At 54.7% G+C, this 13,723-nt stretch overlaps 1 protein-coding gene across 2 annotated transcripts in view; it reads left to right on the top strand.

Moving 5' to 3' along the window:
* Positions 1-12,525, top strand: part of HRAS (HRas proto-oncogene, GTPase) — a 43,693-nt gene extending 31,168 nt beyond the window's left edge. For both annotated transcript variants that reach the window (XM_056355060.1, XM_056355061.1), the window contains exons 2-6: positions 2,536-2,689; positions 7,039-7,217; positions 9,511-9,670; positions 10,363-10,487; positions 12,224-12,525. In XM_056355060.1, the coding sequence (XP_056211035.1) occupies positions 2,579-2,689; positions 7,039-7,217; positions 9,511-9,670; positions 10,363-10,482 (570 nt within the window). In that variant the 5' untranslated portion in view covers positions 2,536-2,578 and the 3' untranslated portion in view covers positions 10,483-10,487; positions 12,224-12,525. The remainder of the gene's footprint in view (positions 1-2,535; positions 2,690-7,038; positions 7,218-9,510; positions 9,671-10,362; positions 10,488-12,223) is intronic.
* Positions 12,526-13,723: the final 1,198 nt, after the last annotated feature.

Below are 13,723 nucleotides of genomic sequence, written 5' to 3'. Positions count from 1 at the left end.
GACCCGTCTGTGTTCGGCTGTGAAGCTGTCCTGCTGCAGGAGTGACCCTCTCCCGGCCAGCAGCGTTGGTGGAGATGGTCAGCGTTTGCTCCTCGCCCCATTTCAGCCTGGCGCTGCCCCTCACGGTAGTTTTCTCTTCCCATCGGAGAGAGGTGAGAAGCCTGGGGTGGGGATCTCTCTTGGCCCAGAGGAGCAGTGTATGGAGAGGTTCATATATGTGAGGGCAACGTGTGCATGGCCAAGTAGTGCGATCACTTGGGATTGTTGCCTGGAGCCTTGCTTTCAACCTGCATCTCTTCCTTGGCCGCCAGAACAGGGGCACGTTGGACTTTTCTGGGAAGCAGTGGCACCTTGGAGTATGGACCTAGGGTATCCCTTTATCTGCACCTCGTTTCCCCCACCATCACCACTTTCCCACCGTGTTTAACGACCTTCAGCTTCTCCAGCAACCCGAAGCCCCACTTGGTGTCGTGTTTGTGCTCTGCTTACCCTTTTGCACCACCTCCCTTACCCTTCGCCAGGATCCTGGATGCTGAGAAGGGCATGAGCGTTGTTTGCATCCCGCTACCGAGACAGCAGCTGAGGGAAGGGCTTTGGCGAGAGGCGGTTGTGTCTGGCTGCTCCCAGCTCGAGTGGGTGATTGAGCTGTCTGAGTGCTTTAAGGCTGCAGTCAGGTGGGGATTGAAGGCAGAAAGTTCTGGCCTCCTTTCCGTTACATCTTTGCTGCGTTAGCAAATGCGTCAGATGCAGGCTGGGTCTTTACCAGCACAGCTCGTACCCGGCTTCCAGGGTTTGGGGGAGCCCGGGCAGGAAGGTGGAGTGGTGTAACTGTCCGTGGGGGTGTAATCCCTGTGCAGTGCCTTTGCAGGCTGTATCAAATGGTGACCGGCCGGGGGAACCGTGGGCTCGCCTTTCCCCTACCCACCGCATTTCGGGTGGCTTCCCCAGAGCTTGCAGATGACAGCTGCGGATGAGTATCTGACCCTGGGGTGACTTTGAGTGGGCAGGGGTTGCAGTCCAATGAGGGTGGATTTCTATTTAAACCTTTGGGGTTTTGTAATCTTCCTGAGTTAAAGTTCCTCTTTCTCAGTGGAGTTGGAGCAGAAATTGAAGGGAGGAGGTGGGGTGGGGGTGAATTTTCTCCTGCTGAAGGGCCATGGTGAGGACATGCTGCTGCAGAAGCGTGGTTTGCTCGTCCTGACCCTAATCAGCATTCCCAATTAGCATCCTTCATGATAGCATCTCTTGCTCCCCTGTGGGGCATGCTAGCTTCATCTTGCGGGGGTGCCTGCGGTTTGAAGTTTAACGCAGCCTTGAGGGTGAAGACATGGAGCTGGCAGCGTCCTTGGGGGGGGGGCTGGGACGACTTCCCCCCTCCTGTGGACATCCAAACCACATTGGCCAAGGCTTTCAAATCTATCTTAACAATTTTGGATCGCCAACTTGAGATAAGGCAAATCGGAGACAGTGCTGTGAGCACTTCTGGAAAACCAGACCTCTTAAACTGGTTGCTTTTGGTTAACACCGTCTGCACCTCCATTCTCTTATCTGTAACACTCCCTTGCCTCTTGAGTTTGCTTGGGGAATGTGTGAAGTTTGCATCCAGACTGTCAGGCTGAAGGATTGCAGCATATCACGTGACAAACATAGTTTTGTATTCAGTTTGATGGATTGTTTTTGCCCATTTTAAAGTATCCTTTGTTACTAGCCCGGAGCGTCAGGTCAGATAGCTCTCGATGCTGCCGTTCCGTGCTGCGCTTTTAGGCCAGTTTTCATGCGTTTAGGTGAAGCGCTCTCGCGTTTGAGACCCCAGAGCATCAGACCATAAAAACAAAAGAAAGACAGTGGGTCCTGGAGGCACAGGATGGGGTGACAGGCTGAAATAGGGTAATTCCCTCTGGCCAGATTTCCAGGGTAGTCAGCGTGCTGGGTGGGAAGAAGGTAAGAAAGCCCTTGACCCTTGGGACATACGGGCCATCCCACCATCTCCCCGTTTCCAGGCCGGGGTGGTACACCTGCAAACGTGAGATGAGAGACCAGGGTGGTCGTACGGCAGAATACCCTGCAGTGGCAATTTCTTGGACAATTTCATAAAGCTGCATTAAAAGCACATTGCATCCCTGAAGGCTTACTGGTTTTCACCCCAAGGAGCGAGGGATGGCTCTTTGCCATCCAAAACAGCGGTGAAGTGAGTTTACCTTGTCCCATCATCCATCCCTACCGAAGTAAAGCAACTTAAAAGACCATTAAAACCTTAGGGGGTGCATCCCTTCGCCTCTGCCTTGCAGAGTAGGTACCTCTGCGTTACAGCGCGCTGGATCCAAGACCTCAGTGTCTCTAACTCACAGCATTTGAGTGCTCCTGGGACGTGCAGGAGACATTGGGAACGCTTGGCGCCCAAGGAATGAGGCTGTGCTTTGTGGATTTCTGGCTTTCCCAGCAGAAGAGGGGGGCTGACCCCGCAGCCCTGCCGCAGAGCGGGGGGCGACGGGGAGGGAGCCCCTCTCCTAACACGGTGGCCGTTTCTCCTTGCAGGTGGTGGTGCTCCTGGAAGTCCTGAGCTGGGGTCGGCTGGAAGATGACTGAATATAAGCTGGTGGTGGTGGGAGCTGGTGGTGTCGGGAAGAGTGCTTTGACGATACAGCTCATTCAGAACCATTTCGTTGATGAGTATGACCCCACGATAGAGGTAAGCTGATCTGGGCATGGGGTCTGTGTCTGTCTGCATGTTTTCCTCTTGCTCCTCTCAACTCAGAGCGTGCTCACCTTGGTCTCGGGTCTGAACTTGAGCAGGGATGTTCCTCTGAGTCGCTACACATGTGTTTGGAGGTCACAGTGACCAGCCTGTGCCTCCTGCGGAAGGACAGCAGTGTCTGCTGAAGAGACATGGCCAGGGAGGCAGAGCGGGAGGCAGCAGAAGCGGGCAGAGCCAGGCAGGGGCTGAGAAGTCCGACTTTCTGATGAGATGACAGCATACGGAGGGGTTAAAGGTTTGGGATTGAAGAACCATCCTGGGGAAGCAGGCAGGGACCCTGTGCTCCTCCAGGCTGTGCAGAGAGGAGGTCTAGTCTTCGATATCCATTATGCTTTTTCTTTTTACTTTTAAAAACCATATTCTGTTCTCCGTCTGCTTTCACTGTTGCTAGCAAGATGCTAATTACTCCCTGCATGACTTACACCTTCGTTTGGGGGAAATGTGGGCAGCCATCACTGCTCTGCACAACGAGTAAGTCCACCCTGGGAAGGCAGATTACAGCACTGTCATGCCTCTTGGACAATAACCTCCCTGTCTGCAGTCCTGAAGGATTCTATACCAGATGTGTATAAATGCAGCTGTGGTTGCTGCAGTTATTATTACCATAATGGCTAAAAGGCCCCAGCTGGGATCAGAAATCTATTCTGGTAGGTGTTGTATGTGTAGTCCCCACCCTGAAGAGCTTACAACTTAAGTAAACAAGCAAAACAAGGCTCGGTAGAAAGGCAGAAATAGTCTTACAATCCTACAGACAGGAAGGAGAGAAAGCACTTAAAAGCACGTGCCATTACGTCATTTGGCCAAGGTCACCTAGAAAGCCCGCGGCAGAGACTGGAATTTAATTTAAGGGCTCTGGAGCCTCGGTGCTGCACCTTGTGTACGGATGCAGTTGCCTTCTTCCCCAGCCCCTCTACCCTCTCGTGCTTGTCACCAGTAGCATCGTCTGCTTTTCTCAGAAACCAGTTCCAGGTTAGTTTTGGCAAGAGAAGTGCTGATGGAGAGCAGCCTCCCTGGGGAGACGTCTGCATGGATGGGTCCTCTCTTGGACCGTAGGGTGGGCAGAGGCAGCTCTGACCCAGTGATACGGTGGGTTTTAGCATCCTGATATTTTTTGTCTTCAGCTGCCTGCCCCCTGTACGTACTCTGCTGGAAATTTTCTTCATGTAAACAGGCAGTGGGGAATGTAAACCTTGCATGGCATTTCCCAGCACCCCCTCCTCGCCCTGCCCACTCCTGCGTGCCCCCGGAGACGCCTGCGCTCCTCCGCTGTTCCCCCTTCAGCCCCACTCTGCTCTTCTCCTCCTCTTCCAAAAGCAGCAGCTCTTCACTCCTGGTGCTTTTCCACCTGCAGGTCCCACCAGCCCTGATGCCTTTGCAGCTCCCTTGGTCGTGCCCCGCATCCACTCCTTCCCAGCCATCTTCTCACTCATTCCAGGGTGACGCCTTTTAATTATGCTTCATTTTATGAGGATTTAGGACGCACAGAGTTACCTGCCAGCCATCTGAATGTGACCAACAAACCACCCTCCTGTGACTAAGCTGCTTTGGATCATGCCCAGGAGCTGACTCTGACTGTTCAGCCGGCTAACAAACAGCACAGCAATGCTGAAATGAGCAGGATAAAAGGAGGAGGAAAAAAAAAAAAAGAAAAGAAAAAAAAAATGTACGAGCATGGAGCACAGGCGTTACCCATCACCGAAATGAATCAAGCGCAGGTTGTGCTGCAAAGTGGGGTGCGAGCGGGTCGGGGTGCACCAAGAGGATCCTGCCCAGGGCAGGAGGGGTGGAGAAGTGAGTTTGTCCTCTGTCTGGGGCAGATCCTGACTGCGTGCCTGCTCCCCTCCTGCACGCCTGGGTCTCTAGTGCAAACGTCTGCCTTTGTAACTCGGTGCCGGCCGACCTGCTACAGCATGCACTCACACGCCTGCTCTGGGGCTGCTGAGGAGCATTAAGACCTTTATTTTGGGAACAGGAGGGCCAAGGCACCAAGGAAATGTGCGCCACTGGCAGCGTCCCATGGTGAGCGAGCGGGATGGAGTGAAGAGTCAGACTGCATCGAGAAATTCTTCAGTTCGTCTTCCAGCTTTTAGCAGTCACCTAGTGATGGGCTTCCCGAGGCTTTGGTCGTATCCTGACCATAGTGTTTAACAAATGGACCTCTTGGCCTGCTCCCTTAGCACACCGAGGTGTTCCCAGCATCCGTCTGGGATCCCCCGGCTGAACCCCAAGCGGACGTTGTTTCTGCCGCCTGGCACTTCACAGCTGGGTCCGGCCCCTTTCCCTGGCGCCCAGAGGTGGGGTGGGACATGGGGTCTGCACGGGAGCAGTGAGGCCACAGGGTGCCGGTGGCCAGACCGGCGGGCTGGTGGCTTCTACCTCTGCAGCAGCCACCGGGTCACCCAGCAGCACGGCGGGGCCGGCTGGGCTGCCATCCCCAGCATCCCCCCAGCTGGACACCAGGCAGAGGTGGGGAGAGCTTGTCCCTTTCCTTTGGGGAGTGGGCTGCAGAGCATCCTCTGCAAGACTGGTAGCGCCTTCGCTTTGCTAGCGAGCCGGCTGGCCTTAGGGGCAGGCTGTTGGTGACTTGAGCCGAGGTGTGGGATCGCTTCTCCTTGGGCGTGCTGTCTGCTGGTGGCACCGCCTTAGCCGGGACTTAGCAATGAATTGTGACCGCGTGTGCCGAGGGGCTGCTCCTCTGGACACAAGAGGGGGGTGGTCTGCTGGGAAGAGCAGGCGCTGGCGGCCCCTTTGCCGGTCCCTGCCAGACACTGGGACCCTAGAGGTGGAACCAGTGCCCTTCTCCCTTGCGCCAAGGAGGCTCCAGATACATTATTGATTGGAAATGGGAGTGCATCCCCACAGGGCAGCCTGCCAGTTGCCTTCAGAGCGGCTGGCTGAAAGCCAGCCCATCACTCCACACTTACTCCCGGTGGGTCAGCAGTCCCCTTTTTGGGAAGGCACGACCAAGAAGGTCATGGCAGAATAGATCTCATCTCCTCATTCTGTGGCCCTCTCCACAAGGTGAGGGTAGACTTTAATTAGCCCCAGTAGATGACGACATAGTAATGAACCAAAGGCTTGGCCCCATTCCCTTTCTGTGCTGCTGCTGCTCCTGTCGGTGACCTTTGCTGTGTCGGCTGTTTGTCTGCAGACCTGCAGAGCTCATCTGATAACATTGTTGTGGTCGTTGGAAGTGCAGCAGACATTTGAATTAATTTTAAACTGCAGCCGTAGCCTCTGCGAGTGGCTGCAAAGCGCTGTGGCGGTCATACTGCTGACTCTCACCGTTCTTGTGCCTTTGGTTTTGGCTTCCTTCTCTTGCTGAGAGCGGAGGATGCTGTGCCGTACCCAGGGGACGGCTGCCGGAGAGGGAGGAGGCAGTTGCTCTGTGCACGGGCTGCCCCAGCAGCATCCCTGCTGCTGAAACTGGGGAGAGGCATGGTGGGGAGGAGTGGTGCTTGGAGGAGCCTGCCTTGAAAATGGAACTTTTAGAGGGATACTCAGTGATTTCCAGGTCTTCTCACATCTGTAATAAGTTGTGATTGCTTCTGCTGCAAGGGAAAAAAAAAAACCCAACTTCAAAGGACCGGCTTGGATAGTCCTTGCCTCTCCTGGAGCCCTCTGGGCACAGACTGGTTGTGGGAAACACACTCCTCACAGTGTGGTTGGGGGGTCTCATGTTTGAAGCAGAGGTTTACTGTCAAGCAGTTTGCAGCCTTACTGGTGGCTTATCACCTCTGGTGCCTGATGGGAGATGCGTTGAAGGTGCTGGCTTTGCGGGTGATCTCGAACACCTTCCAGCGCCACAGACTGCAGGTGGTGGTTGCTGGAAGCTCTGGGTGGCCAGAGCCGCCTTTCCCGGGTGTCCCCTTCCAGCACCCAGGCAGGGCGGCAGCAGAAGGGATTAGCTGGGACTAAATAAGGCTTAGGAAAATAGTTACTGAGGGCTGTGTGGTGTGGCAGAGACAAAGCTGCCCCTGGTCTGCTAGCGGCAGGGCTGGGAATGGGGAGAGCAAGGCAGGGGCTGTCTGCTCTGTGGCTCTGCCAGAGAAAGGGAAACGTGCTCAGCTGTTCCCTTTTTCCATTTTTTTTTTTTTTCTTCTTTTCCCTTTACCTCCCATTTTTGAAACAGGTTGAGTCGGCTGTTTAATGGGAGCTGAAACTGAGCAGAGTGTGACTTGGCATCTTCCCAGGGATGCACTTGCTGCATCCCTTCACCTGGCCAGACCCCTGCCCTCCCTTAACGCATCCTCCTGCCTTTCTCTCCCTCTCCTGGCCTCCAGGATTCCTACAGAAAGCAAGTCGTCATCGATGGAGAGACCTGCTTGTTAGACATCTTGGATACCGCAGGGCAGGAAGAGTACAGTGCCATGAGAGACCAGTACATGAGAACGGGGGAAGGATTCCTCTGCGTCTTCGCCATCAATAACACCAAGTCCTTTGAAGACATTCACCAGTACAGGTTGGTATCCTGGAGGGGCCCCTTCCCTCATGCCCGGTGCGAGGGGGAGGCCTCGCTGCACCCTCCCGCCCTCCCTTTTAGATCAGCCCCCGCGGTGGAAGCGCTGGCTGCCAGCAAAGACCATTAGCTCAAGTGGCCGTTCCCCAGGGAAGAGACGGAGCAGACGGCTAATGTCAGTGACTCCAATAAAACCCATCCGAAGGGATTGCTCGTGGCCTTTGGGGACTCGGTAATGTAATGTTGAAGTGTTTATGGTGACTAAAGAGAGAGCTGATCCTCTGTGACCCCCTCCCTTCCCTCCCTAATTAATGGAATTGCTTTGTTAGTGCAGTCGATCTCAGGGAGCTGTGCAGGGCTGGGAGCTGGGAGAGGAGGTGGGGAAGGGCCGGGAGGGCTGCTTCCCTGCCCGCAGCCCCTGCGGCGAGGCGGGGGGCACTCCTGGCCCACCGGGGGGGCACTCCTGGCCCGCCGGAGCTCGCTTGCCACCAGGGCAAGGACGGAGCCGGAGGAGCGGCAGAGCCCCGGGCCGGGGCTTCGCGAGAGGACGTGCTGGGGGGGCAGTGGCAGAGCAGGGACCCCCATCCTGGCGTGCTCCTGCTTTGGCTGCACCCAGGCTACCCAGCCTGCTTCCCCCCGCTGCTGCCATCATCCCCGCAGAGCTGGAGCACCAAGATACAGAAACGCAGCGGGAGCCTTCCCTGGTTACCCTGGCTTAGGAGGGATCTCTCTGCTTTCTGCCTTTTTCCGAGGCTTAGCTGTGGTGGGAGGCGCGTTGCAGAGGATGCAGGAGGTGGCTGTGCCTGTCCCTGCTCTGCGCTGCCCACCAAGGGACCCGGATCCCTCGGCATAGACCCGGCTCTGGGGTAATCCTGCTGCTCCGGGCGCAGGCGCAGCCCTTCCTCGCTCCGTAGGCAGAGATGCTGCTCTGAGCTGTCGAGAGGCCTCGGTCTTTGGCTAGAAGGTGTGTTTGGCGTAATACCTATACGGCCGGACTAACTTGGCTTGTTTTAGCTGAACCGGAGGACAAAGGATGGGATTTTCCTAAAGCACCTGAGGGATTCAGCAGCATTCATCCTTGCGCTGGGGCCGGTGCCTGTGAATCACTCGCAGGATGGCTTGATTTCAAGCCCCAGTTTTAATCATGATGTAAATCACTGGCTTTCATCTTGTTTCGCCTCTGCTCTTTGTGTTTGCACTTTTAAAAGAATATTCCCCAGAGAAATGCCAGCTCTCCCCGGTTAGTAACCATTAGGAGGTATCTCTTTTCAGCTAAGTGTAGCCTGTGCACTAAATTTAGTACTTGCATTTGCTGATCAGGATGTTACATGGAACGTTTAAGTGGCTTTATGGCATATCATACATATAGTCAGACTTCATTTCTATGTTCTGCTACATTAAAAAAGGAGATTGATTATTTTTTTGGCGTGTGTGTGATACATGTCCAGCTGCTTTTGGATGGAAATTTGAATTCGATTAAAATGCAGAAATCAGCAGAAATTTACCTAATGCTTTTGATAGTTAAATAAACCCAAGTTAAATATTCTGAATGCATGAGGAAGAAAAAAAAAATAAAAAAAGCTGTTCTGCATCTGAAGTTAAATGATTTATTAAGCAGAGGAAGTTGTTATCTACCAGGAGGGAACGGAATGGATTGTTTGTGGTCGTAGTGGCCTTTCAGATTTTTAGAAGTGGTAGATCTCATCTTCGCCCACCTAGGTTTAAGTCTGAGGCTGGAATGAAGACGCGAGCATTGCAGCCTTTTTGCTTCCCAGTTGGTTTCTCAACTTTGAATGACCTGAACTAAACTGAACGGAAGCGAATGCTGCCTGTGCATCTGCAGGGAAGGCTACGGCTGCCAAAAGCTGGTTTATCAGCTCAGCAAACTCAGGTTGCAGAGGATTTTTTCTTTTTGTTCCCATTCAGGGGGATGACTTGATCTAAAATGTTGGAAATAACACAGGTGACTGCTCAAGGACTCATTTTTATTCAGCTTAAACTGTCTTAAGCTCATGTCTTAATACAGATTGTCATGATCTCAAGTTGTGTTTATAAATAGTCGCATTTAAAGAGCAGAAGTGTGTTTAGTTTTCGTTTCCAAAAGTGCCCTAGCTAGTTTGCTGTTTACTCGGTTACGTGCTGTGGTCATTTATGTTCTGCTGGAAGCCCAACACCAGGCGCCGGGCAGGAACGAAGCAGAGCTGTTAATTCTTGACGAAGAAACTGGTGGGGAATGTCCCGGAGCTGCCCCCCGGTGCCTTTTCTCCCTTCACTTTAGCACTTTTTACTCTTGCAGGGAGCAGATCAAGAGGGTGAAAGACTCAGATGATGTTCCCATGGTGCTGGTGGGAAATAAATGTGACCTGCCAGCCCGGACAGTGGAGACCCGGCAAGCGCAGGACCTGGCCCGGAGTTACGGGATCCCCTACATAGAAACCTCTGCCAAAACCAGACAGGTAGGAGGAGGCTTGTAAACAAAATCTTTTCTTTTTTCTCCAGCGCTGTCCTGGAGAGCCGGGAACGGGCAGACAGATGGGTGTAAGGGCTGGGGTTAGTTGGTTCCTTGAGGCTAAACGCTCCATCGGGACGTTCCCTTCCCTTCCCTTCCCTCCCTGTCCAGGCTGGAGCCTCCATAATCCCTTTGGCAGCAGTGGAGGCAAGATGCTGTCTCAGGGTTTTTTCCAGGGCTCTGGGCTAACCCCCACAGCAGGTCAGCTAACCTCAGGGGACTGGGCCAGCCTCACCCACGGTCTGTTTTGGCAGACCTGCAGGCAGAATGTGCCAGCGCTGGAAGGACCCTGTGGGGCTCCCAGAGCACAGAGGTGGGAGTGGAGCAGATGATACCTTCCGTGGTCTAGTGGTGGCTTTTCTCTTGGGTGCTGGATCTCCTGCAGGCTGCTGAAAGCTGATGCATCTCAAGGACTTCAGAGCTCCTTGGCCTCGTGGTGGCTCACTCCATCTCGCTCTCTGTTTGGGGGCCACGCTAAGATCCCTGTTAAATCTTCCCAGCTTGGTTTTGTGCTTTAACTGCCATCTGCCCTGCTGGAAGACAGCGCTAGGGACACCAAGCTGGGGAGCAGAGCTCTTCCCTCTCCCCACTGTCCCCTCTCGAAGCGGGCAGCCGCTTGAAGTGATGCTTTTCTTCCAGGGCGTTGAAGATGCCTTCTACACCTTGGTGCGGGAGATCCGGCAGCACAAGCTGCGCAAACTGAATCCCCCAGACGAGAGCGGCCCCGGCTGCATGAACTGTAAATGTGTGATATCGTGACTGCGGTGAGTGCTGGAAGCAGGCGAATGGGGTGCAGCGGGGTTAGATTGGAAGCAGGGCAGGAGGCGACTGCAGGCGCGCTCATCTGCAACCAAATGCAGCAGAAACAATTTTCAGCAACGGGTATTTTTTAAGGAAATGCTTTTTTGACTGAAACAGCATTTTTCTGTCAAAACATGGGTAAGTCAAAATTCCCACTTTCCTGAGGAAGCGTGTAGGAAGAAAGGATTGTTTACTTCCCCCCCCCCCCCCCCCCTGCCATTTTGTGGAACAAAAATTCTACGGAACGGATTAAAAAACCCATGTGTTTTGTCGTGCTTTCCCCAGGAAAGCTCCTTCCCGTGCTGCCCCACTGAAAGGGGAGTTAAGCTGGTGTTACAGGTGTGCGGCTCACTGCGTGTCCACCACGCTGGCCCTAGAAAAGTTCAGATGAAGAGCTGGGTGAGCACGTTGCCTCCTGAGAAACTCCTGTAAATTCCCTCGTCCTAAAGCTTCGGAGCAGACCTGCCTCACTGTGAAAGTCCCGTGTTCCTCAGAAGCATCTTCCCCATTACGTGCATCCGCTGGGATATTTGGAACTGTGGCAATGTTGAGAATTAGCCATAAGGGGGCTGTTCTGCTTTCATAAATTGTGTGTGCTGGAGCCAGAAACAGGGTTTTTCAGATGGTCCATGTTCACTTGTCTGTTCTTCTTCTTTTTCTTTCCATGTTGGTGGTTTTGTGGGGGTTTTTTTTGGAAGGATGAGTATTTAAATCATTGCAATCCTGCTGGGTAGCAGTGAGGGAGAGCTCCTCTTGGTGTCCCTGTGTGAGCTGGATGGCCTTAAGCCAAACGCCTGGGAACATCTGGCTGTGTGACCAGCTCCTTCCATGGCAGAAACGGAGGGAGGCAACTGGGAGAGAGCGCGCGGGGGAGATGTACGTCTAAGGCCACCTGGGACTGGGGTGTGGGAGAAAACCGTGCACAGACATTGCCCTCAATGTCTTTTGGGGGGGTCTCCCAAGCACCTGGCCTGGCCCTTCACCCCTTTACACAACTGCTGGGAGTCCTAAGGCGAAGCACATTGTCTCTGGAGGTGGTGCTAAGAGGGTCTTGCTGAAGGTGGAAGTGGGCAGCTGGTTTTTCTCCGTTGCTTTTTGAGCCAAAGGCTGTGAGCGCAGCAGAGCTCTTCCCCGAGGAAAAAAATAAAAATGCTGGCAGTGCTCGCTTCCTCTGAGCAAAAAGCCAGCCGAGCACCCCACCCCTCTGCTCCCCGCCGAGGCGCGCGAGGTCTCCGGGGGGCCCAAGCCGAGTGCTGTGCCCAGCGCACTTATCACTGCTAGGAGGGGTTTCCAGATGTTCGGGTCTTCCAGATGTTCGGGAGCATTTCCTCCGGATGGGGATGTGAGCTCGGGGCTCGTTTCCTGCTCTGGCTCACAGCTGACGGCGCGGGCTGGCGGATGCTGCTGCTCCCCTGCACCGATGGCCAGAAGCCGGGTCCTTGTCGCAGCCGGGTGGCAGTGCCGGCAGGGGCCGTGCCTTCAGATCGGGGGGGGGCGTGGGGGGGGAAGGGGGGAACGTGCAGGGAATGCGTGTTCCGTGCTGAGCCGGGTCCACACCTCCGGGGCCTGTGTAGCCCTTTGCTTTCCCTCTCTGGGCACTAGCAGGGTCATCCCGAAACGTGCAGGGTGGGCGACGGAAACAGCCCCCGCTGGTCCTGAGGGCGAGGGGGTGCTGACGAGTGTCCTTTTTTGGTTTCAGCTGACTGGACCGCGTCTTGGAGAGGTTCCCACTGTGCCGAGCGCAAGGAAAGAGGTGAAGCGAAGGAAGAAGCAAGTGGATTCAGGGGAGGAGTACAGGGGGAGGGGGAGAGGAAGAGGAGGAGGAAGAGGACAGGGGGAGCATGAGCCCCTCCAAGGACTATCTCGCACTTCACCCAAGCCTGCGGCAAACGACGTTTTTTCTTTTCCTATCCCCTCCTCCTTTGGCCTCCTCCCACCCCGGCAACTGTACAAAGCCACAGATTGAATCACAGTAAATTATTATTTGATGGTCTCAACAAACCGTCTCGCTGGCTGTGTCCTCCTTCCAGAGGCGCTGCTGCTGGTGCTCCGGGAGGATCGCTGGTGGGACGGCGGGGAGGGGAGGGCGCTGAGATTTGCTCTCCATGGACCGAGGCCATGCTGTAGACCGTGAAGGCGATCGGGATAGAGCTGTCTTTGTCTCCGGCAAGTCATCGTCATGTCCCCGTCCCCCCAGTCCACCTGAAACTCTTTGCTGGCCCCAAGTTTTGGTGGCGTGGAAGAGCGCAGCCCATCGAAGCCTGTCCTTGGCGCTCCCCTGGGTGCTTTGCCGTCAGCCTAGTCCTTGTGGTATTTCTTATTTTTTTATGGCCTTAGATGTGATACCTGGAAGGGAAGAAGCATCAGGGAGGAGATCTGAGAGCTGGGTTCACCTCAGCTGGTGCCATTTGGTTGCTTCCTTGATTTTTTTTTTTTTTTTCCCAGGCAGCTCTTTCTGGCACAGCACCTCTCAAATGTTTATGTGCTCCAGAGGTAGAATTAGGCCTTTCTGCTCCCCTATAGCACCCATCTAACACTAACACCTGCACAGCACATAGACCTTGGGCTGCTCCAGTCTGTCAGCACTGCGTAATGGTATTCAGATCCTCGTCTGCCCTGTGCACAGCTTAATTACTGGTGAGCATGTAGCAGAAGGGCTCTCCGGCGCTGCAGACAGCTGGCTGGCTCCTCAGCAGCTAGGACGAAAGGATTCAGACTTCCAGTCCCTGGGTTTAGAGTACGTAAGAGTTTTTTGGATAAGGACTGATCAACTGGGAAGCCGGTTTTCAATGAGCCTTGGGATTTTTGCCTGGGGGCTGACCAGCTTCTCTCACCTGCCTTTTGCTCGCAGGGCCAGGGCAAGGCATTGCACTCGGTGCAGCAGGCAGCTTGCTGCTTGCCGCCTTTCCCTCTCCCAAGCCATTGCGCAGGCTGATTTAGCTGGCATCCAGAGTGAAGAGCATCACAGGGGGAAGGTGATCCAGCCAAGTCTGGTGGGCAGCTGCGCTGCACAGGCTCGCCCAGGCCTGCAAAGGCACCGGGTTCAGCAGCCGAGGCTGGCAGGGGTTGGGAGCAGCGAGGGCAGCGTGAGTCACAGGGCAAAGCGGGTACAAAGACCCCGGTCACCCCAGCATGAAGCCACAGCCCACCAGGGGTTCCCAGCATCCGTGCGGGCAGCCTCCCGTCCCACCCCTCATCT

The sequence above is a fragment of the Falco biarmicus genome, chromosome 10 (assembly GCF_023638135.1).
Source record: "Falco biarmicus isolate bFalBia1 chromosome 10, bFalBia1.pri, whole genome shotgun sequence".
Taxonomy (NCBI): domain Eukaryota; kingdom Metazoa; phylum Chordata; class Aves; order Falconiformes; family Falconidae; genus Falco; species Falco biarmicus.
Note: the sequence above shows the minus strand (reverse complement) of the source record. Positions and strands in the feature narration are given on the sequence as shown.